The sequence below is a fragment of the Paroedura picta genome, chromosome 5 (genome assembly GCF_049243985.1).
Source record: "Paroedura picta isolate Pp20150507F chromosome 5, Ppicta_v3.0, whole genome shotgun sequence".
NCBI lineage: Eukaryota > Metazoa > Chordata > Lepidosauria > Squamata > Gekkonidae > Paroedura > Paroedura picta.
Genome location: NC_135373.1, coordinates 48032797 through 48055684, shown reverse-complemented (window position 1 = coordinate 48055684; position 22888 = coordinate 48032797). Strand labels below are relative to the sequence as shown.

At 48.3% G+C, this 22888-nt stretch overlaps 1 protein-coding gene and 1 long non-coding RNA gene across 4 annotated transcripts in view; both read left to right on the top strand.

The window, feature by feature from the left end:
* LOC143837680 (uncharacterized) overlaps positions 1-7031 on the top strand; it is a 40231-nt gene extending 33200 nt beyond the window's left edge. Inside the window, exon 3 of the long non-coding RNA XR_013231052.1 lies at positions 6949-7031. This is a non-coding gene — a long non-coding RNA (uncharacterized LOC143837680). The remainder of the gene's footprint in view (positions 1-6948) is intronic.
* Positions 7032-12458: 5427 nt separating this feature from the next.
* AHDC1 (AT-hook DNA binding motif containing 1) overlaps positions 12459-22888 on the top strand; it is a 202348-nt gene continuing 191918 nt past the window's right edge. For 2 of the 3 annotated variants that reach the window (XR_013231047.1, XM_077337761.1), the window contains exon 1: positions 12518-13204. Coding sequence is in view for 1 of the 3 variants with exons in the window: in XM_077337761.1 (XP_077193876.1) it covers positions 13057-13204 (148 nt within the window). In the remaining 2 variants the exon portion in view is untranslated. The other variant, XR_013231048.1, reaches the window with a different exon arrangement.

Here is a 22888-nt window from a genome sequence, read left to right as displayed (position 1 = left end):
TAGAGGGGAATTAGAGCTACAGTTACAACATGGAGGAGGAACAGGAGAAGGAGGAGGAGCAGCTGTTTTTTTTTGTAGCTGTGACTGGCCCAAGGTCACCCAGCTGGCTGCATGTGGGATAGAACAGGAATTTTCACTACCCAAAGGAGTCTCAAAGCGGCTTACAATTGCCTACCCTTCCTTTCCCCACGACCGACACCCTGTGAGGTAAGTGAGGCTGAGAGAGCTCTGAGAGTGGCCCAAGGTCACCCAGCTGGCAGCATGTGGAGGAGGAGTGAGAATCAAACATGGTTCTTCAGACTGGAGGCCGCCGTTCTTCACCAAAACATCAAGCTAGCTCTCAAGTATAGCCTCTTGCAAAGTGAGGGCTGCCAGCTTGGTGCAGTAGTTAACACCACCCTACGTGAGGTGAGTCACACCTTGCCTGGGGTACAGTGACCTCAGTGAGGGACGGATGTCCCCCCCAGCCATTGGTCTGCCGGGACTTTCCCCACTGAAGGTTATCTGCCCCTTTCTCCACCAAACCTGTCTTGTTGGGTTGTTTTAAGGATAAAATGCAGAAGGGAGAAACATGCCCGCTGCCCTGACTACTTTGGAAGAAGGGTGGGATCAAAATGCAATAGAAAGTGGCTTTTCTGTGCATGCTAAGATTGCCAGGCCCAAGAGGTTGAAAACCTATGCAGATGGGTATTGATTTTAATCAGTCTAAAAAAAAAAATAGAAATGGGAATTCAAAGCTGACATCATCAGCCCAGAAAAGGCCAAACTCCCCTGATCTTTGTAGTGCTCTATATGCACAAAGCCAGTGCCTATACAAGCTCAAAGAAGCAGCTGCATCACATTGGCTCTGGGGGGGGGGCACCATTGCTCTGCCAGCTCTTCAGCCTTGGCAGGATTGCCAATGGTGGGTTGAGAATACCTGGAGACCTTGAGGATGGAGCCGGGAGTGGAGGGGATCTCAGCAGAGTACAATGATGTGGAGTTCACCCTCCAAAGCAGCGGTTTTCTCCAGGGGAATTGATCTATTTAGTCTGGAGATGAGCTCTAATTCTGGAGGGTCCGCAGGTCCCACCTTGGGACTGTTATCCCTAAGCCTGGGTTATGACCATGCATTCATGGTAGCAGACATTCAGCATCTGCACCAGCCTTTTTCAGTGAGAGGAGCCTCAGGCAGCAAAGGTTTAAATGGCCGGGCCCCTCCGCTTCCTCCCCTCCAGGCTCATCATTAGTAATTTTGGGAGGGGGGCAGGTCAACCTGCTCAGATAAAGGTAGTTTTTAAAAAATTACCAAGCCTTTTTTTTTCACAGGGTAGGAGGTAAAAACCCACATGTCGTAGTACTATTATAGGGCCTTTGCGGTGCCTTATTGTACCTCGGCACCATACCTGGAAAACTCTGATCTACACATATACATATCTATGAGTCTGTGGAATTTTTTGTTCAATCCTTCTTCCAAGGAGCTCTTGGTTCTTCCCTCCTCCATAGCATGCTGTAGAACAAGGGTAGTCAACCTGTGGTCCTCCAGATGTCCATGGACTACAATTTCCATGAGCCCCTGCCAGCAAATGCTGGCAGGGGCTCATGGGAATTGTAGTCCATGGACATCTGGAGGACTACAGGTTGACTACCCCTGCTGTAGTAGTTAGGGTGATGGACTGTAATCTGGGAGACCTGATGTTGTGTTTGTGGTTCTGTTAAGGAGTCTGTCATGGACCAAATGTACCTGACCAGTGCACTGCTAGATCCCATCTGCAGGATCCAGTCAGTTTAGTCAAACTGCGGCCCTCCAGATGTCCATGGACTACAATTCCCAGGAGCCCTTGCCAGCATTCGCTGGCGAATGCTGGCAAGGGCTCCTGGGAATTGTAGTCCATGGACATCTGGAGGGCCGCAGTTTGACTACCCCTGGTTTAAACCGAAACTTACAGATAGCACACACTGGTGGGAAGATCCATGGTTCATGAGTGTATATAAGTTGGAGTCCTTTAGCGGTTTCTCAGTTCAGTTTTGCCTCTGGTGTTACCTTGCTAAGATCCCAATAAACAGAAGATTGAACTTCCAGTGCTCCTGGCTTCCTTGAACCCATGGATTTAACACCTAGGTTCAAATCCGTACCCTGCTATGAAGTTTATTGGGTGACCTTGGCCCAGCTACTCTCTCAGCCCCACAAACCTCACACAGTTGTTGCAATGCCATCACAGGCATTAAGTGAGAAGACTGAAAGATTCACAGTAGGTAGCCGTAAACAGATTTCCACCTTTTTAATCTACTGTAGTAAATATGCTTGAAAATGTGTAAATCTGTCTAGGATTAGACTATCTGGTAGAAAAGGGGCCAAACGCACTCAAGAAGAAAACAAGTGAACAGAGAAAGAAATAAAGATTATACAAATCAATCAAAATATGGAGTAACAACCTGTCAGAAACTAACTTTTTTAAATTTTAGGTATGATCCAGCCAACGTTGAATCCTGTAGATTTCAGAACTGCCTGTCTGAATATGTCCCCTGGAGAATAATTTGTTCAGCCACAATCAACTGGCTGGTAGTCCCTGGTCCCCAAGAAGTCTGACTGGCCCAGACCAGGGCCAGGGCTTTTTCAGCCCTGGCCCCTCCCTGCTGGAATGTGCTCCCAGTGGATATCAGGGGCCTGACAGAGCTAGCTCAGTTCCACAGGACCTGCAGCCATAGTTCTTCACCAGGCATATGGAACATCTTATGAGCCTCCTCTGCTAGCTTGGTTGTCTCCTCCTAGGCCCCTTCCCACTACAGGAGGGACGATATCAGATGTTGACTCTGCAGGCAGATCAACTGAATGGTATTGTGCTACCAGTTTCTAATTCGTTTTAAACGTATTTATGTGCTATTGATTGTTGGATGGTTTTATTGTTTATACTGTTGTGAGCTGCCAGGAGATGAATGGTTAAAGAGGGGCGGGTTATAAATATAAATAAATTTAATTCTCCTGTTAAAATCCACAATGTTTTTAAAATGTTGACCTCTGGTGGGATGGTGCCCTTTGAAAAATGTAAAATGGTCTACATTAGTATATTATAAACACACATTATTATAAGTTTCAAGGGGCTATAGACCTAGTTCTTGGGGCTGTCATTGTGTAACAGGGGAGGTATGAATAGCATTTTTTGAAATTATTTTTTATACTTTAATCATAATGATAATAGTTTTAACACTGGTCTCATTAATGCATCATTTTGTAATCCTATATCAGGTCACCTTTCAATTGCGATTTCTCCAACCTGAAGAGCCCTCATCTTTTTAACCTCCTTCTGCCAAGTTATGGTGCTGCTGGCATATTTAGGGCAGTGCCCGTATCCCACCTTTTCCTCCCCAGGAATTGGGCACCTCAGGACATGACAGTTGGCAACCAGCATATCCTCATTTGTTATCAAAATAAGATATTGGAATGGAGAATTTAGCTAATGGGAAGATAACAACAGGATCTCCATCAGTGCATACCAGAGTTACGTCCTTAGAAACTCTTAAGGCATTTCCGCACCCTTTAAAGGTAGTCGTTATATTCCAGCCCCTCCATATGATGTTGCCAACATCCAGTGTAAAGTGGATTTACCAACCTATTTAGCGCTAGCTAAGGGAGAGCAAACAGCAGGGAACGAGCAGAGGGAAATTATGGAGGCTAAAGGCACGCTAAAGGCACCTGCTTCCCTCTCCCTTGTTCCCAGGGACGGGAATGTCTTTTTTAAAAGGTCTAGCATCTTGGAGCAACGAATGGGCAGACAAGCATGCAGGCGATGCTAGAAATAATTTTTCCCAAAATTGTAACACAAAGCATGCCTCTTTAAAGTCCCCCCTCAAAAAAAAATCAGGAATGAGATTAATTTTTAAAAGTATCAAGACTTGTGATTCCATAAGGGGTTGCATTCAAACAGCGCTATGATTAGATGCATAGGCGTTTAAACTGAAAAATCTGAATAAAATAAATAGCGGGCATCACAGGATCTTTAAAACATAAAGAAAAGGGATTGGCTGCCTGGATTGATTGACAGGCGGAAGAGAGTTGCGTTTAAAGCTCTCGTCTGCCATTTCCAGCAGCAGTTGTGGAGGGTGAGAAGTGTGAAAAGGCAGCAGGCAAGAGCGAGACAGCAAAAAGGTGAGGAGGGGCCGGGAGGTGCGATAATAAATAGCGCTATGAGATGGTGTCACGCTATTTTTAGTGATGTGCCAAAATGTAAAGAAAACCAGTCCAAAATACTGGAAAGTGTTTTAATTAAAAGACAGCTTAAAACAAGCACAAGCAAACATGCCACAATTTTGAAAATACGTACATAAGAAATTAACTAAGAAAAAACAGGGTTTTACAGGAATAAAGGGAGGGAATAGGTGTGAATTATAGCTACCATCATGATGCGGAAAAGGAGGAGGAGAAGAGACTACGAAAGGAGTCTCAAAGAGGCTTACAAACACTTTTCCCTTTCTTTCTCCACAATGTGAGGTGTGTGTGTGTGTGTGGGGGGGGGGAGGTTTTAGAGACCTTTGAGAGAACTGTGACTGGCTGAGCTCACTCAGTTGGTTTCATGTGGAGGATCAGATCTGGTTCTCCTGATAGAGTCTGCTCTACACCAAACTGGAACCAATGAACACAACCAGTGTATCAGAGAAGGAAAGTAGTCTACATGCAAGCAAGCAGTAAATGCCAAGTATCAAGAAATACACACATAGAGAGATGGGTGCTAAGGGTTCTGCTTAAATAGGAAAATTGTAACTTCTGGCAAAGGTTTGGCAAGCTAGCCCCTAAAACAATATGTGACTAAAGTGTAAATCCATCAAGCCTATTTGTGATTGCTGTGTTTGACAAAGGAACTGGAAGTCATGCGATAGGTCTGCCCAACCCCTGGATTATAGGATGGAAAATCGCTAGGGTGCTTTGAGTGGTGCTTAATTCAGTTTTATGGACATGATGATGAAGAAAAGATTGAGAGTTGATGAAATTAGTCGCACCTTACCAGAGGTCCTAGTGTTCCAAGGATATGCATATCAGTTTGGATGGGGAGAGAATGCAAGAAGTTAATCGGCCCCTAACCATCTAATTCATCTAATTTAAAGAGTCCAGGGAAGGCCTGGAAACCTAGGCTGATTCTGCATTTACTTTGTTTATTCCATTGTGGATCCTGCTGAATTCAGATTGATTTGAACTTGGGTCTTCTTCTATTCCACAGTTGAAACAGAAAGTGTTCAGCACTTGATTGGGGAAGCTCAGAATGGGGCCGGGGGGAGCCAAGCACAGCAGGAACCTCCTTTCTTTTCTTGAACTGGGGGGGGGGGGAGATTGGAGACAGCAGAGGAGAGGCAAAAATCCAAGAGGCAAATCTTTGCTGAGAGAAGTTAGGGCTTCTGGAGCGCAGTCACTGTAAGGGAAGCCTCGCAACTGGGATCCAGGGTGACTTTCAACTGACGTTCTGGCCAATCAGGGAAGACTTCTGTGCTGCAGCTGTGCTGCAGGAGGCAGAGTTATTTATGCAAAGAGCAGATATCTGCACATTTACTCATGGTGGTTTTTGAAATAGTGAGGCTCATATCCACTCCAGGATCTTGTGGGGGAAAGGTAGGGTTACCACGAATTAATCATGCTTGTTGCAGAGGGAAAATTTAAAGTGCTCAAAATCAAAATGCGAATCGAATTCAGTGTAGATGGGAGGGATTCATTTGAACTGGGACTGGGTAAAAAGCCCTGTGCAGACTACACCCTGGTATCTGGCTGGCATCCATAATGGCTGCTTGGGAGCAGACCATGTACCTTTTCATATAGCCATCTATTCCAAAGTCCATTTCTGCTGGCCAATACGTTGCAAAGTGATATTTGGAGGTATAGTGGAAGGACAGTTTTGTTTTCACTATAAACTATAAACTGGCCCTCAAGAGTCTGGCTACTAACACATTTGCTAAACTTTCTGTGTCCAGCCATTTAAACTCACTCAGATTTGAGCAAACCACAGGTTATCTGTTCCACAATATTTCTGGTAAAGCCCCTTGGAGGAGGGGAATCTCTCCTGGCTTAAGTGCCACTCAGCTGTCCCACCCCTGAGTGCCTCCTCCTCCAATCGGCTTGACTGTCCAGCAGCCAGCCAACTGCCTTCTCTCCCCCGACTACCCCCTCCTCCTTCCACTTCCCTCTAAGGTTTGGAGGCTGATGATTCCTGCCATGTGAGAGCTGCCCCTAACAGCTGCCTGCAGCCTTTCCAGTTTCTGTGGGGAAGGTGAGGCCATCCACAGAGTTCTAGCATTCCACCCCCTAATCTAGCACCTGTTGTATTTCTGAACGCAACAGGCTTGGTCCCTAGTAAACTATAATTTGTAACGAGGCCTGAATGCAGTTTAGCATCCTTTCAAATCATAGCTTCCCAGGCAGGAATTTATGAAGGAAGAAACTTGGAACCCATCTTTTGCACAAAGATGGCCTTGCTTCTCATATACCGTCACTCAGTGTACCAATATCAGAAGCTGTTGAGCATCCCCGCACAATGGTCAGAGTTCTTGGCTTGTCCACACAGCAGATGTTGTTGAGCTATGCAGCTGGCAGAGTCTGTCCATGAGAAGCAGAATGGCAGCTTCACAAAATTCTGAAGTAATGTTAGGCCTTTCCATACAAATGTTGAATCCTGTGGTCTCCCCGCCCCCACACACTTTATTTTACATTACATCTTCAGTATGTGTTTCTACATTGCTCCATTTGGGGAGGGTGGTGGCTGATGGTCTCAGGTTTGCATGCTGATGGTCTCAGGTTCAATTCCATGCACTTCCACTTAAAGGGGTTCAGGGCCAATTCACACAAAATCCGTATGACAGACATGAGCCCTTCCCTCTTTAGGGCAGATCTGTGCCTGGAGATCTGTACTGGAAACGAAGTTGGGGGGGGGGGTCTGCTTCATGGTGTGCAAGGAGGTGTTTTGATCTCTGTGCTGTTTTCCCACCCAGAAGCAGCTGCAGTGTACGGCTATTTGCCCCATCAGAGAAATTGGGCATATCTTCACAGCTTCTTGACATCCTTTGACAGCCAGTTTTGTGTAGTTGCTAAGAGCAGTGGCCTCTAATCAGGAGAACTGAGTTTGATTCCACACTCCTGCTCCACACAGAGCCAGGTGGGTGACCCTGGGCTAGTCATAGTTCTCTCTGAGCTCTCTCAGCCTCACTTACCTCACAGGGTGTCTGTTGCAGGGAGAGGAAAGGAAGGCAGTTGTAAGTTGAGATGCCTTTGGGTCTCCCAAATCTTAGTCCTTCCTACTCAGTGATTTCTGTGGGATGTACTCCCCATAAGCATACTCAGAATCATAGAGTTGGAAGGGGCCATACAGGCCATCTAGTCCAACCCTGTACTCAATGAAAAATCAGCCTAAAGCATCCATGGTAAATATCTGTCCAGCTGCCGCTTAAAGGCTGCCAGTGAGGGGGAGCTCACCACCTCATTAGGCAGCGTATCCCATGGCTGAAGTACTCTGCCTGTGAATTTTTTTCCTGATTTCTAGCTGGTACAATTTTTCATGTAGTTTTAACCAATTACCGTAGGCCTCATCCTGTGCTGCCAACAGGAACTGCTGCCCACCCTCCTCTAATTGACAGCCTCTCAACTAGAGCAATCCTGCCCCCTCTCCACATCCTCTTCTCCAGGCTGAACATTCCCAAGTCCCTCAGCCTTTCCTCATAGGGCCCCGGATCATCCTCATTGCTCTCTCTGCACCCTCTCAATTTCACCTACCTCCTTTTTGAAGTGAGGCCTCCAGAACTGCACACAGTACTCCAGGTGGGGTCTGACCCATGCACCATACATCGGGACTATGACATCTTGTGATTTTGACTGCAAGTTCACAGGGCCATCCTACGAGGTGTTAAGACTTGCTGAGTCCAGTGAAGTCAGCGTGTTCAGAAGGGCATAACTCTTCTTATGATTGCCCATAAGTCTCTTCACAATAACCTGTAGATGGCACATAATTTTGCTACAAAAAACCAGCACAAGCTTGTGGTGGAGAGAACCCCATTTGGATGAGGGCTGAGGAAGGTCGTTTTTCTCCTTCCCACATTATATCTGTGATGGAAAATTGATCAGGGCCACAGTATTGGGGTAAGGCTTTTCCCCTTTGTTTCTGAGAGAAAACCTCTTCTCTCCTTTTTTTACCACCAGAACAAAACTCAGCTAGAGAAAGCTGTTTTAAGTAAGGAAATGGGACGAAGAGGCTCTTAAAAAAAACAAAACCCAGTGCTTGAAGCCCTGATCCCTGTGACTTTCCCCATCAATTGGTGCTTTTGGCCTCCAACAGGGCAATTCTCAACAAATATTCCCTTCTAAGGCCACTGAAGTCAGCAAACTTTAAAAGGGGTAACTAAATTCAGGACTGCACCATTGATCCCCTTGAGAGCCAACGTGGTGTAGTGGTTAAGAGCGGCAGCCTCTAATCTGGAGAACCGGATTTGATTCCCTGCTCCTCCTCTGCATGTAGCCAGCTGGGTGACCTTGTGCCAGTCACAGTTCCTTCAGAGCTCTCTCAGCCCTACCTACATCACAGGCATTGGGAGGGGTAGGGAAGCAACTTTGAGTCCCTTCAGAACCCCCCCCCCAATCTTTTGTCTCTCCTTCTATGTTTTTGTTTTATGCTAGCTCATACTTAGAGGTCTTCAGTCCATGAGTGGATCATAGAGCTCCACCTGTTGGGTTAGGGTTAGTGCAAGAAGCACAGCTTCTTGCTGCCTTATGTTTACATGCATGCTCAGAGAACAAGAACACCATAACCTTTGCTTCCCTCGGCACATGTATCAAGAGGAGCAGCAGTCTGGTAAGACAGGTCAGGCAGTGGTGGACATCATTCTCCCATGCCTCAGATCTTTGGGTCCTTCCTCATTACAGTGCACCTCCTGGTGTTCAGCTTGCGTTTCCTCCTCTTTCTGTCATATGAGTGATATAATGTGATTGCCACCTAGTGAGTCTGCAATCTGGACTGGTTTTCCTTGGGCAGGGATTCCCAACCAGGGGTCCATGGGAACTCTGGAGGGGGTCAAAAGCCTTTTTTCTTCTGCTTTAATGAACGTGGCCACAAGCTAGAGAAATGGCTGCCACTGCCTGGAGGGTTTGGTAGGTAAGCCATGGGGGTAAAAATCAACGGGGAGGAGTCATTTGTGATGGGGGGGGGGCTGGGCTGTCTTCTCAGCTCCTGCCCTTCTTTCCATCCAACATGAGGCAGAGCCACCATAGTAGTAGCAAAGGTAGAGGGAGGGAGCCAAAGGACGGCGAAGGGTTCAGGAGATTATGTCAGTTCAGGGATGTGGCAGGGAAGGGTGGCCAAGCTGACATCACCTCCCAGGCTCCTTGAAACCGGAAAAATGGTTTTAGGGGCTCCTCCATGGTCAAAAGGTTGGGAAAGGCTGCCCAAGAAGCTTATCTAGATGGTGATACCAGACTCGATCTCAAAGGTCAGGGGGTTCAGCAACTTTCTCAAGATGTTCCTGTGAAAAGAATAAAATCTCAGGACCAAGAGCCAGAATTGGGTGGGGACCAGGACTATTTTGTGCTTCTCTTGATGCATTTTGTACCTTTGCATTCATCTGATCTTTTCTGAATTATTATATAAATAAAACGGGAAGAGGATACTGGAAGGAGTTGGGACTCATCACCTATCAATTAGGTAGGCTGTCCCATCCCTGATTGGCCATCCATCCAACAAATGGCCAATCAGGAAGGATGTCCCACCCCTGGCCGCATTCCCCTATATCTTCTTCCATCTGGAAGAAGGGAGGCCCGGGGGATGGTGTCCCCACCAGAGCTCTACCCTGCTGCCCTGAAAAGGCCTGTGCAGGTCTGGAGAGGCCTCAACAGGCCTTTTGGGGCCAGGGGGAGGAACGGGATCCCTGCCAGTGCTCTCCCCAACCCCCAAAAAGGCCCGCCAAGGCCTCTCCAGGCCTGCCTGGGGCGGGCGGGCGGGCGGGCGGGCGGGCGGGCGGGGGGCAAGGGCTAGTGCCCGTTCTGTTTTTAGATACAACATACTTTTTTGCTAGTTCGTTTATATTATACCACACTTTCCACCCTGATTTGGATTTACCCGTGCTTAGAATATTATTCTTTTTTCTTCTAGCTCCTCGAAACAACAAACTTGTGAGGTAGGTTAGGCTGGGAGAATCTGCCTCACCCAGGATCACCAAGCGAGCTTCCACAGTATAAGTGAGGATTTGAACCCAGGTCCTAGTCTATCCAGCTATGTCATGTTGGCTCTCTTGAGATCTTTTACTATTCCCTGCTCTGTATGAAAGAGAAAGCTGGCCTAGAGGGGCCACTGCTCTGATCCAGGAGGGCTCTTATTGTTTTCTTACACTCTGTTGTTTCCCCACCTTTGGTCTGCCAGGGCTAATTCCCAGGCTACACCTTGCAAATCTTAGTGATGAGGCCTGGTAGCACCAACTAACTTGGACAGATCACATGCTTGTGAAAAGTGACATCTTTTGGGAGGCAGATTCATTCATTCATTCATTCAATTAATATACCACTCCTCACTGTGACATCTCAGGTTTCAATAGTGACAATTCAGTAATGACAAGTGATAAAATCCTAATATGTGAATACAGACTGAGAAAGAATTTATTTAAGCTATGTATTTCTCCCCCATGGAGATTGAAAATGGCTTAGAACATCGACCTACCCTCTCCATTTTATCCTAACAACAACCACAACCCTATGAGGTAGGTTTTGTTGAGAGAGAGTAATGGGCCAAAAACTTCCTGGAATAATGAGGATCTGAACCCGGACACTCTGCTACACCACAGTGCCTCTGTTGAAGAAGAAAGGCTGTTTTTTTAACTTTTTTTTTTGTTCTTTTTTGCTCCAAAGGAGTCTCAAGCTAAGGTGACCGTGTGTCACAATTCTCGCGAAACACTCACACCAAAGGCAAAATAGTCCCGCGTCCCGCCCCAGCTTTAAAAAGTCCTGCAGGTGCCGGGCCTGGGTGCGCACCCCGCAGCAACGTCTGGGTGCGAGAATTCTTTCTTCTCCCTGCGGCCGCCCTGTTCCATTCTCTCTCCTCCCTGCACGTTCGAAAGGCAACCTCATCGTGAGGTGGCACAGAGCATTACTGCCTGTGAAAAGGCCCCGCAAGGCTCAGTGAGGGGGGCATGGCCCGGCGCACTTTTACCACCGCAGTCAGAGGCTCTGTAGAAGGTGGGTTGGCTGCAGTCGCTTACGCACCTTACCCTTCCTTCTGCCTCTCTCGCCCTCCCTCTCTGTCTCACCTGCTGGCCTCTATCGGGGGCCCCTTTTGCGCCTTTCTTTCCGCCCACCGTCCCTCTTATATTCCTTCTCCCCCTTTGCTTTCTCCTTCAACTCGGTGACCAGCCCCGCTTTGAGTACCACAGCGCTCCCCACGTCCTTGAAGCAACAGCCCCAACAGCCTGGAGGCTCCCAATATGAGCAACCCCCCCCCCCACAGTGTCCTACTTTACCACTATTAAAATCTGGTCACCTTAGTCAAAGCGGTTTACAATTCCCTTTCCTTTCTCTCTCCACAACAGACCCCCTTGTGAGGTAGGTGAGGCTGTGAGAGCTCTAAGAGAATCACCCAAGGTCATCCAGCTGGCTGCATGTAGAGAAGTGGGGAATCAAACCTGGCTCTCCAGATTAGAAGCCGCCACTCTTAACCGCTACACAATGCACTGTTGCGTGTGTTTAAGATTAGGGAGTGGTGTTACAGCAACATTCTAGCCCATAACATCTAGACACTGTTGCACTGTCATTTTTGGTCACACAGAGGGAGCCCCCCCCCCTCCCGGATGTTCCCTCCTTACCACGAGCCAGCGCTGCCCTGTCATGTCCAAGACGCTAGTCCCTTCATTTAGGCAGCCCGAGCGACGCAGTTCCTATTATTACCATTAGAGGGCACTGGTGACACATAAACAGTAACCGGCTTGTTAATCGTCGGTTTCGGGATTTATTTTTTAATTAAAAAAAAAAATTCTGAACTCAACCAAAGTATGGTTCGTCCAGCTGTAACACATGGGAATTTATCCAGTGTGGGCGACACTGCTACGTACAAACTTTCAGGGGGGAGGCGCCGAAGAAGTTGAAGACTTTTTATGGGAAAACGTTGCAGTTTTTCGTTGTTACCTTTTTAAAAGTGCCGTTTTTTTAAAATCGAAAAAAGGTTGCACGTCCCCCCTCCCCCCCCCCCCCAAAAAAAATAAGCCATGCCTGGTGCGATTGGCTCCTAGGCTCCTGCCTCCTCCAACCACGCGTTGTCCGACTGCTCCTGTCCTCTCCTCCTATGACCCACCACCAGTAAGAAACCAAAGGTGAGGAGCAAAACCCCGTTGCCTTTCCCACCCTAGCACCCAGCAGAAAGAAAGAAAAAAGCCCCTCTCGGCGCACCTGCCTTCCAGCCTATCCTCTCCCTTCCCCTCCTCCCCCCCGCTCTCCCCAGCAGATCTGAAAACTACATCCCCCAAGATGCTTTGCAGGTCTCTCCCTGGGGTTCCGGATGCTGGGGCTGCTGCTCGCTTGCTGACAAGGTAAGCAGAGAGCTTGGCGAGGCGAGCGAGAGCAGTTCTTAAGGAGCTCAGCCGAAGGAAGCCTCCGCGAGCCTTTTCTTCCCTCCCTCCCCCTCCTTCTCTTTCCGAGCAAAAGGGAGACAGGCAGGCAGGCAGGCGGAGGACGGGAAGAATAGAGGCAGAGGCAGAGGCGGGGGGGCCCTCGGCGCGAAAGCCCCGCCAAGGCTCTGGCTTGTGTCTTGCCTTTTCCTCCACCCAGCCGTGGCGAAGAGGAGGGTGGAGAGAGCCACGAGAGAGCCGAGCCGGAGAGCAAATTCTCCCAGCCTTGCATCTTCGCTGCTGCTGCTGCCGCTGCCCACCCGCCCCCTCCTTCTCCTCGTCGTCCTCCTCCTCCTGGCTCGCTTTTTCTTTTGTGTGTTTGCAAGGGAGGAAAGGGGAGAAAGAGAGCGAGCGAGCGAGGGAGGGGGGTGGGAGGGAGGGAGGGGAGGAGGCGAGGCGAGGAGCCGCGGGGGCGTCATGTCCAGCCGAGTTGCGTGAGGATAATGTGAGCGGGCGAGCCGAGGGGCGATGAATATGCTTTCGCTGAAGGTTGGCAGTGGCGCCGAAGGATCCGGCAGTCTCCCCGGCGGCGAGGAGTCCGCACCGCCTCGGGAGGGGGAGAAAAGTCTCCCCCGAAAAGCAGCCGCCGAAGGGGTCGGTGCCCAGCAGCAGGCGGGTGAGTAACTGGCGCTGCCTTTCTCTCTCTTTCGCAAGCCCCCCTCCCTCTTGGAATTAAAAATCGCCCACCCCCTCAGCCGCCCTGCTCGGTTCGGTTCCAGCAGGATGCTCCCGAATTTCCTTTTTCGGGATCTCGCTTTCCCCACCTTTGGGGGGGGGGGGAGGAAAGAGGGAGGGGGGAGGGGAAGTCGCCCACCTCAAGAGCTCGCCGAAGTCTCAGCGGGCAACAAAGTCTCCGTGGGGTTTGGCCGGGAAGGAACGGAGAGAGAGAGAGGGAGGGGGAGGAGGGAGGGAGATGGGTTTTGCTGTTTAAAGAAAAAATAGTAATTAAAAAAACACCCTAGTGTGTAGTCTGTATGAACCAGCCTTTTGTTTCAATCCGGTGTAAGCAAAAAGCCTTGGCAGTCGGACCAACACAGTTGGAAACCCCCCCGAAAAAAAAGAAAGAAAAAAAGAATGCCGTTTCCTGCTCCCCCCCCCCCCAAGCGACACCTCTTCAGGTCTTTTATGTTTTAAAAAAATTGCCTTTGCGCTGTGCTTCTCAGCAGCCGCCACTTTCTCCCCCCCCCCTTCCCTTCCCCTCTTCTCCTAAGCCTTTTCTTCTAAATTGCTGCCGAAACCGCTTTAGGTGTAAACAGGAATCCGGATTCACACATGCAGATCGGTGGAGGGGGGGGGGCTGGGTGCGCGACGCAGGCAGGAGGGCTCTGGCGGTGGGCTGTGTTGGATGCGTTTGGAGGAGTAAGCGGATCTGTTTACCGGCGGGGGGAGGGAAGGGAGGGATGCTTTTCCCCCCCTTTTTTCTTTCTGAAAAGGAAAGGAGTGGGGGTGGAGGGGGGAGCAGAAGCGCTCCGGCAAACAACCCTTTTATTATTTCAGTATGTGGGGCTGGCGGGGAGGCGTAACTGGGGACGGAAGCGCCCTGCGGAACCCCCCGCTGGAAAAGGGTGAAGTTCCTCTCCGCTAGAGTTTTCTCTCTCCCCCCCCCCTCCCGATCCAAGAACATTGAGGGCTGTAGTTGCAGGGGGGCGGCTGAGCGAGGAGGCCATGCAGAGGAAAGGGAGGGGATCTGGCCAAACCGGTCCAGATTGCAATGCGTTGGGGTGGGGAGGGGGGGAACCGAAGGAGACCTGTGGCATAAGCGGGGCTTCTGCAACATAAAGGTGTGACAGCATGGGGGAATCTCCTACTCTCCCCCTCCCCCAAGTGATTGATAGCTGCCAATCACCCAACAGGGGGCAGAGAAGGGTTTTTTTTCCCTTGTTGTTGTTTTTGCTTCTGGCCCTGAAAGGTGCTGTCAAAGTTCTAACTTTTGTGCAGAGCCTCTTGCCTCCGTGCACGGCCTTGCGTGGCTGGCATCTTGAGCGTGGGGTTTGTTTGCTCGCCACCTTGCCATTCCGCCCTTCCCCAGGGCAGCTGAAATGTGGTGGGGGCCACAGAAGGATTTCCTGTTGCCGAGGAGGAACCCTGAGGCTTTTCAGAAGAATGGCATTTTGTTTGTGCTCTTCTCTCTTTCTTAATGGGCATGTCACATTTAAAAAAAGAAAGAAAAAGAAATTGCAACCATCTTGGTGTGGCCTCTCTGTGGTGACTTCCTTTGGGAAATCCCTGTCCAAAGTATGAGGAGAAGCTGGATATAATTTTGGCATGTTGCCCCCATCCTTTGGATTTAGATTTGACTTTAAAAAACAACAACTAAAGGAAGGGAAAACACTTTCTCAAAAGGCTGCTAGAGGAACAAGGTAGAAATGCCCGTCTTGTTACTGGGGCATGCTTGGTGTTGACTGGGGTGAAGCTTTGGAGGGCTTACTTGTCCATGTCAGTTGACTTCATCCAGCATGGAAAAAGTTTCACAAAGTAGAACTGAGCCTGCTCATGACTGTCCAGCTAACTAGCCTAAGACTCAGCTTGTTCTCAGGCTGGACTTTGTGGCTTGTCAACAGAGCAAGAGGCATCTCTTGCCAAGCCAGGAGAGTCAGAAGCTGGATTCTCAGATTCTACAGAAGGCAACAAAATAAGCCCAGAGGTACTCAACTTTGAGGCTGGTGTCGATACAGAATTGGCCTTAATGAGCTCCTGAGTGTCTCCTTTCGCTCTGATGCCAAGAACCATTCCACTGGGGAGGGGCCATGGCTTAGTGGTAGAGCACGGGCTTGGCATGCATGAGGGTACCAGGTTCAATCCCCAGCATCTCCTGTTGCAAAGATCACAGGTAGCAACGGGAAGAGCTTGATCAGAGACTCTGTGGAGCGCCTGTCAGTTGGATGCTAGGCAACACTGGGCACAATGGGCCAGTGGCCTAACCCTCAGTAAATCAACATTGTCTACCTGGAGGAGTGTATGGCCCCCAGATCTGCTTGCCTGCACCTGTGCAGGTGTGGTGGGTCCCCATGGGTCTCTGTTAGCATGCTGGGCTCTCCAGGACCCCACAAGAGGGCCCTGAACCAACTGAGTATACTGCTGTGTTAATGATGCTGCCTGCTTTCTTTCTCACTGCCCCCGATTCCCGTTTTTTAAAAAAAACCAGTAGTGCTCTGAACCCAGAACTGTGGACCTCTAGGAGCTGTGTTTGAGATACAGAGTGCCAGAAGGTCTACTCGGAAGGGGAAGGATTGTGAGGCTTGTGTGGGGGAATAGGGTAGGAACGAGAACAGAATGGACATTTGGGAACTGGAGTCTGGCTGAGTGGAGGAGGTGGAAACATGAGGAAGGCTGTGGACAGCCCTCAGGGGCCTGGCTGGAATCCTTGCCCTGGCTGCTTTGCAGGGAGGCTTCAGGGACCTGGGGGCGGTCTATTTCTGCTGAGATCCTGAGGAAAGATCTGGGAGAATGGTAAGCATCTATAAATAGTGTGTGTCAGCCGAGTGGAAGCAGAGCCGCTGAAATACTCCTGCTTGAGAGCCCAGGGCCTTGATAAACAGGGCTGTGTTATAGTGGAGAGGGCTGTGTTTGTGATGAGACGGGACTGAGGGACTTGGGTCTTGGGAACAGATGGGTGGGGGGGACCAAGGATGTGCCGCTTCCTGTTTGGGGTGCACACATCCAGGCCTTTTTGAAAAGTATAATTCTCTTTAAATACTGTACCATCTAGGTCCTACTGCCCTGTATACATGCCCCAGTAAAACTGTGATGTAGGGGGAGTGCCAAGTGACTTGGGGACCTCAGGATGAAAATCACCTCTGAGCTGTCTCTTGATTGGTGATGAGTAACTCCTCTGGTTCCCTCGGGGTATTTTCAGGAAGAATTAGGTTGTGGGTTATTGCCAGAGTGGATAGAAGGACTATCACCTTGGTCGAATGTTGTAGAGTTTTGGTGGCAGTAAATTTTGAGGCTGTTTGCATGGAACATAGCCAGGTGTCCTGGTGACCTTTGAGAACACCAATACCTGTAGGAATATGATCATAGAAGAGCAACTTGTTGATGTGGTGTAATCAGGGGCGGTTCAGTGGTAGAACAGCGTCAGGTTCAATCCCTGGCATCTCCACTTTAAAAATAGGAGGTGGTGTGAATTATCTTTAGCAGCACCCCTGCACTCTGAAGGTCCCCAATTCAATCCCTGGGGCTTATGTGGAAGGTGTGAAAGACCTTCCCATGAGAACCTGAAGAGCTGCTGCCAATCGGAGTAGACAGTACTGATCTCAGTGCACCAACAATTCAGTATGAGTCCAGATCAGCCAAAATATTTTGCGACCTGAGACAGAAAATTCATAGGATGCCCTCCTGTCCCATCTCAACACTCTCAGAAACATAGGGTGCCATGAATTTCTCCATAATGTCAGTGATGCTTATGCAGGCAAATTTTCAGGAAGATTGTACCCATGATCATTTGGGTCAAGTGTTGCCTCCTAATTCTCAACTGTTAAAGGTGTCCCATATTCACACATGGAAAGAGCTGCCTAACTATCCTTTGTGCTACTGGGAGAAGGGTCTGGGGAGCTCTGTCTAAGAAGGGAGACATCAAATGGTGAGGAGGATCAGTGTTCTGGAATTTTGGGAATTAACGGTAGAATAAAGAATGCATTGATGTGCACCCTTAGGTATAAGACAGGTTTGTATCACTTGTGATCTGCTTAGCTGGACATAATTGTGTGGCATTACTGTATAGGGCTTGCTAAATCTCCCCTTCCTTCTGATGGGGGGGCATGTCAAGGCAGAGCTGTGAAATCAGGGATGGGGCTTGTTGAACACTTGGCAACTTTAGATCGTGTGAACTTTGACTGACATGTGGCAGCTCTGAGGTTTCAGGGTGTGCAGACCTGAGGGGGTGCCGTCAGGACAGTTGGTTAACTTTGCAGGTAACTTTAGAAACCTTGTGCCTCTGTGGAGCTTGCAAGTGTCTTCAGCCGGGGCTTTTCTGAGGTGCCAGCAAGAGAGATGATTAATACTGTGATTATTTCTGTTCAGCTTCTTTCCTCCCAGCAGAAAGGGTTAAACTTAAATTTGGATAAATTCGTGCATCCATGCAGTTGGACGGTTGCTGAAATGTTGCCAGTATTAATGAAATACTCATTTGCATTTTTCTCTGAAGCAGCTAATCAACGTATTTCATTCTAAATGTTTTTTGTTGTTGTTTGTTTTTTCGGAAGGAGTGTAGCAGTCTTCTGGACCCCTGAAGATCTGTGGAATATATACCTAACCTTATTTGTTATTTCCTGTTGCCGAATCTCTCCTCTTGCCAGAAGTGGGGTATTCCTTGGAAGTTCCCGAATCTGACAAGTGTTTCTTTTTTTGGCATTGCTCGCTGTGGCTCATTGAACCCAGGAGAGCAGTCTGGCATGTTGGATGTCTCGTGCAAGTCTTGAGTGCTGTGCCATTAACACGAGACTGCATGGTGTGAGCTATATGCATAATCTTTGGGACTGGTCTACTATGCATGAGCCATGAGTGTACTGTGAGTCTGCTGGAGAACTATCATGTGAAATAAGTGTAAGTGCTTTGCATGGGACTGCATGACTCGGTTTAGCATGCTTTTATGCTAGGAAATAGCCACTGCACCCATTTGTTTATGTGATGCTACATTTATTCCGTTCTTTATGTTTCATTTGGTTGCGTAGTTTGTAAGAACCATGGGTGCCCCTTCTGAACCTAAACTATACAGCATTCAATGCTTGTTCTGAGGTGCATCTCTTGTGCTCCGCCTCTAGCATCGAGGATGAATTGTTGTGGATTTCGCTGAGATGGGTGCTATTGCATTTCCCCAGTATGATGTTTCTTTACAGGTACTTACTTGCAATGTGACTTCCCCACCATTTCAATAATAGGCCTTTTGAAGCTAAAGCTGTCATTTCTTTTCCAAAATCTCAGGTAAACCGGATCTCAGTTTCCAAAACCCTTTGCCAATGGGATAGGATTGACCCAGTGTCCAGTTTGTTCTCTCTAACCAATTGGGTTGAGCCACAGTACTTTGGCCTTTCAGCATTCCAGCTTCTCAGCAGAGGTTTGAAGACTGACAGAACTGGGGGTCTTGACATGAAGAAACATGTGCCTTAGTAGTGTGTCCATCTTTGACTCCTGGCGAGATGGGTAGCACAGGGGGCTTGTCCTTATGTCTGTCTAGAGCAGGATCTCCCAGTATGGTGTCCACTGATACCATGTTGTCCTCTGAGCTTCTTAGGAAGTGTGCAGGGCCATTGTAAGGTAGGGTGTGTTACTGGCTGCCTTCATCCAATGAAAGAGTTTCTCACAGGAGGAGCAGCACCTGGGCTTTCCTTGGTGTGTGATTCCATTCTGCTTTTAGGCTTTTCTTCTTCCCAGGAGGAGGGAGATATTCCATTTGGCTCTACTTCTAGCTGGAGCCATTTGGGGTTTGGTTCTACCACTCCTGGAATCATTATTTTAAAAAATCATCACCCCCTTTCAAAATTCCAAATGTGGTCTAGAGATTGAGTGTGCTTGAAACAGTTGTTCTGATCCTTATAGCTGAGTTGTAGAGTACTGCTGGTTTCTCATGTCCGTCGGACAAGCAGTGGCCACAACAGCTAGTCTGAGAAGATTGTGCTTGATGCTGCTTATCATGGTCAGTGTGGCCTGTTCTGACTGGTGTTGGCTGGAGGGAGGCCATGTTGTTTGTTATCTGCCCTCCATCCTGTCTTTCTCAGTTCAACTGTAGGTACTTCATCATTCAACTTGTGGTACCCAGTTGCAAAGGAAGAAGAGTGCTGCCACCAATTTGTATCATGCCATGGGAACTCTTGAGCACTTGTTTTAAAGGTCTCAGAGGGCCTCTGCAGCAAAACTCAGAATACCCTTCTGCCTTAACCCAGAGTAGTTGTGTCTGAGTTTTGCCCCTTGGTAACTGCTTCACTTCTTGTTTCATCTCTCAAGCTGTAATTACTGCAGTAAATAATTGCTGTAATTATGATGCCGTTTCAGAAAGCAGTGTCAAAAATTGCTGCATGTGGGGAAAATTGCTGTTACTTTCTGAAATGCCCTCCTACTTCTGTGCTCAGGTGTTTTGAGTGAAAAGGTTGGGCAGGTGTCAAAATCAGGGCTTCAGCAGGCAGAGGGGCTCCTCTATTTAAGGCTGAAAGCCAGGCAAGATACCCTAAAGAAGACCCATCCTGTAGTGGTGGTGCATATTGTGCAAACCATATTCTTGTTGTTGCTTTGTACCTTTGTCCCCCCCCCCTTTAGGTTCCATGCTGGGAACACCTATCCTGTACATGCTATAAGCGACCCTGGAAGGTGCTTGGCATAGTATAAGAATATTCTGGCTTGGTTTTCTTGTTTGAAAATGCAAAATGACTTAAACTCCAGGTTCTGGGATGGTAGTTTGTGAAACCTTTCTGAGCTTGCAGGCGCCTTTGAGATCCTGACACAGCATGGTGGGCACAGCCACAAATGCCTGCTACAAAAGAGCTTTTGCAGGACATAGAACAAGCCACAAAATGGAAGGCATAGCAAAGATCCCTGTGGGGTGGTGGGAGATTGCTGCCAAAGCAACATTTTTAAAAACCTGTATTGCCAATCAGAACCATTGCTGGGCAGAAACCCCACCTGACTCTGTCCACTTTCTAGAAACATTTGGCGGACGCCAAGAAAGGTGCTGGCAGGTACCATGGTACCCTGGCTTACCTCTTGCACTCTGTCGCCTGTAGTGCCTTGATTTTACTGCTTTGTGGGTACTGATGGGGCTGATTCTCACAGAATCATAAAATAATAGTGTTGGAAGGGACGTCCTGGCTTTTAAGAGCAGATCCAACATTAGGGCTTGTAGGGAAAGTCTAGGAGTCCTTTGGAACAAACTGTGATAGAACCTGTGCAGTAGACGACCATGGATAAATGTTTCCTGGGAATATGCATTATCTGTCTCATGCTGTTTTGTGTTAAGGCTTTTTCCTACAGTGTTTGTTATGTTACTTGTTTGAATTTTGTTTTAAAAATCTGCGCCGGCCTAAAACGGTGTATGTGTGTAGGACTTATTTAGACACAGTGGCATGACTAAGGCCAAGCTGCTATTTGATCTGCAGATTTACAGTGCATGGGAGGAATAGGATCATGCTACAGTTTTGAGTGACCAGATGTACATAAGCACAGGATCGATCTACTAGCCCATCTACCTGTGACTGGCAGCCACTCTTCAAGGGCTCTCTGCTTGCTCATATCTTTTCAGCCAGATACCAGGGATTGAACCTGGGAACCACGAATATATGCTCTACCACTAAGCTGCAGCATCTTGCAGGCACAAGTTGGACAGCAAGAGTCCTTATCAGCTGTGGCACCATTTTTAACTTACATGCTCCTTTGTGAGGAGGTCAAGTAATTTAAGTTTGAGAATCTCCTTTCTCCCATGAAGTTGACAGTGATGGCTGTGGTCTCGTAGGGCAGATTTCCCCTCTGCCTTAGGGAAGCATCTATTTTCTGTGGATTTCTATGAAATTGGGGACAGGGGGAGAAAAGAATCTGGTGGGGAGGGGGGGTCTGCTCATGATCAGTATACAGCAACACTCTCCTCCCCCTCTCTTCCGAAAAGGGAAATTGGGCAGAACACCCTGGGGATATCAAACTGTTTTCTGTCGCCTCACTTCTGTTGGTCAGCACATTTACTGTCAAAGGTGATGAAATTCAGGTTTCTGAGGCAAGACTGAATATGGTATTGAGCGGTCAGGAAAAGACTATACTGGTCGTGCTTTTTTTAAAGGGGGGAGTCATGTGTAGGTGAAAAGAAAGTGAAAATATCTGGGTGGTTGATGGGATAAGAATAGTGCAGGGAGTGATGATGGGAATAAGGATATCCAGGGGGAAAGTGTCTGTTCCTTAAGAAGGGGGTGGGGTGAAAGAGGCTCTGTTAACAATTCCCAGGTGGACTCACCAGTTGATTGCTGGAAACTGGTGTTTGGTTGCATGACTGCCCTAGAGGGAGTGAGAAGGGGAGCAGCAGGTGGGAGGGGGGTTAAAAACAAGTCAAAATTCCACAGGGGCATTTCAAGGAAGAAGATTTGGTGAGCTTTGTTCTAGTTTATCTGTGGGAAATCCATGAACAAGCCCAGCTGCCTTGGCCTGAGGAGAAGGGAAGGCTCAGTCTTGCAAGGGTGGGGTCCAGAGTGTGTCTGGGCCTTGATGGCTCTGTTAAGTCAGGCACTTCCAGGAGGGAACATAATGAGAAGAGAAGCTTCCTTCTCGGTTCAAGGTGAAACAAGCCTAGAACTGGGAGTCCTCCCAGAGAAGAGATTTAGAAAGGAAGGAGTCCTAGACAGGTGACTGAGGGGAAAGCGAAGGCAACAGATATGTAAGTGTGAAGAATTTGGGCAAAACACAATTTTGTTTTCCAGACCAGCTCTAGCAAACCCAGAGGCAGGCCAGAGAGTAGGGCTAGCTTGAGTATAGAGGGATTGGGTGTAAAGTAGCTGGTGTACAGGGCATACTGTGTCATTTTAGCATGGAAAGGGGTGTGTACAAGGTTTACCTCAGGGCTTTTCAAGAGCAAATTCAGAATTTTACCATTGGGTTAGCGTTGCCTTGATAGGTGCTGATCGGCACCAAATCTGAGTTTTCCAAGATTTGTCACAATTCAGCTTGCAGTTTGAAATAATTTCATATGGATTCAGGCAACCTAGTCAAATCTGAAGGGGTCTGCATGTGGTTTCATTTCAGCACTATCACTCTTGAGGAAAGAAAGAATGGAAACACCATTTGTGATTCATGGACATCTAGATGTGACAGAGGCCAGTGTGTTTGATTTTTGCTGCAGAAACTAGTACTGCAAGGCTGAACAATCTCCTGCCCCAGAATGCAAAGAGTGTGCAACTGTGCTACCTGATCTGTGAGACAGGAAGCCTCAAATGCCTGTGCCGCAGTGAGGCCCGGAAGGTCAGCAACATTTCGGGGTACTGTAACTTTTAATGACTGGAAAGTTTTTGGACTTTATGTCAATTCTTAAAGCTTTTTTGTACACCCATGGTAGCAAAAAGGAACTGGGCAATTCAGTTTTGTGCCATTACCCCCCCCCTCCCCCCATGCTGATGATGTTCTAAAAAAGGAGTTTTTAGGGGGGGAATAACAGCAGAGATTAGATGAGTGGAACTTGGTGGGTGGGGAGCACAGAGTGCAGAGGGCACATGCCAAGTGTGGAAAAACGGTTTATTTATGGTAGCGGCTGAGAGAGGCGGGGAGGGAGGAATTCAGCTGGATTTGTGGAAGGGATGGATGAGCTGACAGGCCGGTGAATGCATGGAATGAGCTT